The 3,577-nt window shown below is 46.7% G+C and overlaps 2 protein-coding genes across 2 annotated transcripts; both read right to left on the reverse strand.

The window, feature by feature from the left end:
* Nucleotides 1–173: 173 nt before the first annotated feature.
* EJ05DRAFT_505903 (uncharacterized protein) lies at nucleotides 174–1,111 on the reverse strand (the record flags this gene model as incomplete). The annotated part of the gene is made up of 2 exons (XM_033747754.1): nucleotides 174–309; nucleotides 825–1,111. 2 exons carry the CDS (start codon nucleotides 1,109–1,111, stop codon nucleotides 174–176), a joined length of 423 nt encoding a protein of 140 aa, XP_033595042.1.
* Nucleotides 1,112–2,188: 1,077 nt separating this feature from the next.
* On the reverse strand, nucleotides 2,189–3,430 carry EJ05DRAFT_490788 (uncharacterized protein; the record flags this gene model as incomplete). Its single annotated transcript, XM_033745920.1, has 4 exons — nucleotides 2,189–2,710; nucleotides 2,757–2,985; nucleotides 3,032–3,123; nucleotides 3,179–3,430. 4 exons carry the CDS (start codon nucleotides 3,428–3,430, stop codon nucleotides 2,189–2,191), a joined length of 1,095 nt encoding a protein of 364 aa, XP_033595043.1.
* Between the last annotated feature and the right edge of the window lie 147 nt (nucleotides 3,431–3,577).

Here is a 3,577-nt window from a genome sequence, read left to right on the forward strand (position 1 = left end):
ATGAGGGTATGAGGGTATGAGGGTATGAGGGTATGAGGGTATGAGGGTATGAGGGTATGAGGGTATGAGGGTATGAGGGTATGAGGGTATGAGGGCATGAGGGCATGGGGGCGTGGGGGAATGAGGGAATGAGGGTATCAGGGCATTGAAAGAGTAAGTCCTGTATGTCTATCTTACACCCGCGTGTCGAGTTTTGATTGGTCTGACTGGCTGAATTGAGTTGAGTTGAATTGAATTGGATTGAATTGGACTAATTGGATTGAGTTGAACTGGATTGAGTTGAACTGGATTGAGTTGAACTGAACTGAACTGGCTGGCTGATTAAACTGACTGGCTGGCTGGCTAGGCTGAACTGGCTGAATTGACTGACTGGATTGGATTACTGGCTGACTGCTTGATTTAACCTGAACCAACGGACTAAATTGACTAAACTGGCTGAATGACGGACTGAATTAGGCTGACTGATTGAACTGGACTGACTGAACTGGACTGACTGAACTGACTGGATGGCTGGACTGAACTGAACTAAACTAAACTGACTGAATTGGCTGGCTGGTTAACTGGCTGGCTGACTGACGGAGTTGGATTGGGTGTATTAAGCTGGCTGGCTGGCTGAGTTGGGTGTAATGAGTAAACTGGATTGAACCGAACCGAACTGAACTGAACTGAACTGAACTGAACTGAATGAACTGAATGAACTGAATGAACTGAATGAACTGAATGAACTGAATGAACTGAATGAACTGAATGAACTGAATGAACTGAATGAATTGAGATATTGCGGTGATTTAGGGATTGACTGGAGTGGTGCCATCGTTACTGACTGAAGAGAGTATTGGGGATATGAGAAATCGGCCTGGTTGGGATTCTGTTGCAGTGAATTCCAGTATGTCGGTTGGCCGTATAGAGGTGTTAGATGCAGACTGCCGTAGTAATCCGGAGAGCCACCAGCAGATATACTAGGTAAGTGTGGACTGTGGTGTGTAGGGGCAGTTCCGTACATGGTGTCGGAATGTGACGAAGCGCTGGATGGTTGTGGAAACAGTTGGCTCATAATGTCATTAACGCCCAGCACAGAGCGGTCGGTGTCTTCGGTGACGTAGTCAGTCATTGGGTTTTTCTAAAGCTTTCTGTTCTCGAGGCTAGACTTTTGCAATATGGATCAGTCTTTTACAAGGCCAAGAATGATTAGGCGCGATTAATGTCGGCCGCGTATGAGAAAACTGGGCGTAGGAAGCGGCGTAGGAGGGTGTTGACGTGTGATCGTTGAGGGTTTAAAGAAGATGTGTATCTTGCGAATGTCCAGCACCAGAAAGCGACTGAAGGGAGGTGTGACAATGCCGTAGAGTTAGCCACCGTGCAAGGCCTTATCTAGGGGTGTCTATGCTAAAACCAGTGTCGAGGGCTGATAAGTTTCACTGCTTCAAAGAATTGTAAAGATCTTCTCAGCATAGGGTCTAGGTTTTACGATAGGCTGCTTCTGAGCGGAAGTCGCTAGGCTGGCGATGCTTATGTATCAATGCGTCTGGGATAACGTAGGTAGCAATATTATATGAGTCTACGTTCTCAAACTTTCAAGCGCCCAAGCCCCTCGTGATCCGCACCATACGCCAAAACGATCGGGATGTCAGAACTATCGACGACAACGGCATCAAGATATCTCAGCAAACGGGCTTAAGCTACCGAGAGTGTCACGATCGCTTCCATATTCGACTTGTCAAGAATCTCCGTGGAGACTCCAGTCAGATACCTTTACAGCGGCCATAAGATCTTCGAATGGAGCAATGACGGAGAAACTCGGCACAACGGGTTGAAGACTAGGAACGAGAAAGAATGGAGAGCCGGATATCACATTCGTTTCATTGACCGCATACATTCATTTGCTAGCTGAAATACGCGCAACTTCCTTGCATTACCTGCCGAAATCAGTGACTTGTGTGCAAGACCCAGGCATGAGCGTAAAATCCATCTTGCAGCATCCCGTCAGGAGTGAGCTCTTCTTTGTTCAGTGTCGACGACGTGCATATAAGCGGGTGAAGCAGCCGAAGTCGATCTAGGGCTAGATTTGCAAGTCTCCCAATGGCACCGAAGTCCTTCCCCTGTAGACAAGACTAGAGACCGAATTCAGCAGAAGGACAAAGGAATGCATTGATAGCGCGATTGGTAGAGGCAATGCTTGAACGTACTCTCAAGCTTCAAAGCTCAGTTGCTTGCCACCACGTAGATCTTTGTTGACCCTCTGAAGGGCTTGTTCAGCATCTTGTGACAGGGATATTCTGGACTTGCCCAACCATCGGAGATATATTTTGCGGAGAAGGGGAATATCCTCACGCTTGAAGGTAATTCCATGAACCATTTCTTGCCACGATGCCCACAAGTTGGTTTGGTCAACTGCGTTAAACCTACCGTCGCCGTGTTTCAACCGAATGCCTACAACTGAAGAAAGCTCCTCGAAGCACTCATTAATCATTTTGGGCTTGCGATCGGGTGGCGAATGCAACATCCGTAAAGATTCTGCGCTAATCCCCACCGCTGTGTTATGTATGGTATCGTTTTGAGATTCAGGGGGGGCCATGGAGTTTTGGCTTTCGAGAAGAATTCGGGCTCTTTCATAGGCGTCTTCTTCATGCGGGATAGGATCCTTTCCGAAATGAAGGTAGTGCCGAAAGACGGAAGGACATAATGAGGAGACACTAGCTAGAATTAATCCCTTCTAGGAGATTAGCAAATTTTATGGCACTCATAAGGCTCCTCACAGCTTGAATGTTGAACACAGCGAGTATCAGTGCGACTACAGACACCCCAATGTATACGAAGCATCTAATGAGCATTATGTTGTAAGGTGGCGTGTGGAGCGTGTGGATGCCCGACCTCTGAGACCAAGACAACCAACACCAGAAGGCAGCAAAGCTGTAGAATGCTGTCTGCCAAATGCAGCAGGAGCGGGCCCACTCATACGACAGTACTTTTAGTAGTACCATGATCCTGAGGTATTAAACGATGTAATAACCACTATAAAAGAAAAACTTACGAGGCAACACACACTCCAACGTTAGATACTATACAAATAGGAAACGTCATGTGGAAGTAATCGGGGCTAAACATCAAAAATAGCCAGAAAAACTACGAAATTGTTAAAGTCTATTCTCATGGAGTACGAATGAATAAGTAGACTTACATCGTATAGATGTAGGAATACACTGCTGAGAGATAATAGTGCCTGGCTAAATTCTGCCTCATGATTCGAGGAGAGTTCTATAATGATACAGATGACGCTGGCAGAACTTAAGAATAAGGGACCGTAACTTTTCCACTGGGACGTTAGTGCCGTAAGGCTGTTGTAGACGACGAACAGACAGAACGGAAAACAGACAAGGGCGAACGTATGTAGCAGTCCCGGAGAAGGGATAGGTTTGGCTGTGTCAAACATATCGAGTGGTGGAGAAGGCAACCAAATGACGGTGTGTTGACCGGTCAGAGACATACGGAGTTATATATTTCGGGGCAAGTCCTTACCTCGACTCCAGATTGTGTCAGTCGAACGGTCACGCATCCTGATCCACATTCCACACCTTTT

The sequence above is a fragment of the Pseudovirgaria hyperparasitica genome, assembly GCF_010093815.1.
Source record: "Pseudovirgaria hyperparasitica strain CBS 121739 unplaced genomic scaffold EJ05scaffold_42, whole genome shotgun sequence".
Taxonomy (NCBI): domain Eukaryota; kingdom Fungi; phylum Ascomycota; class Dothideomycetes; order Acrospermales; family Acrospermaceae; genus Pseudovirgaria; species Pseudovirgaria hyperparasitica.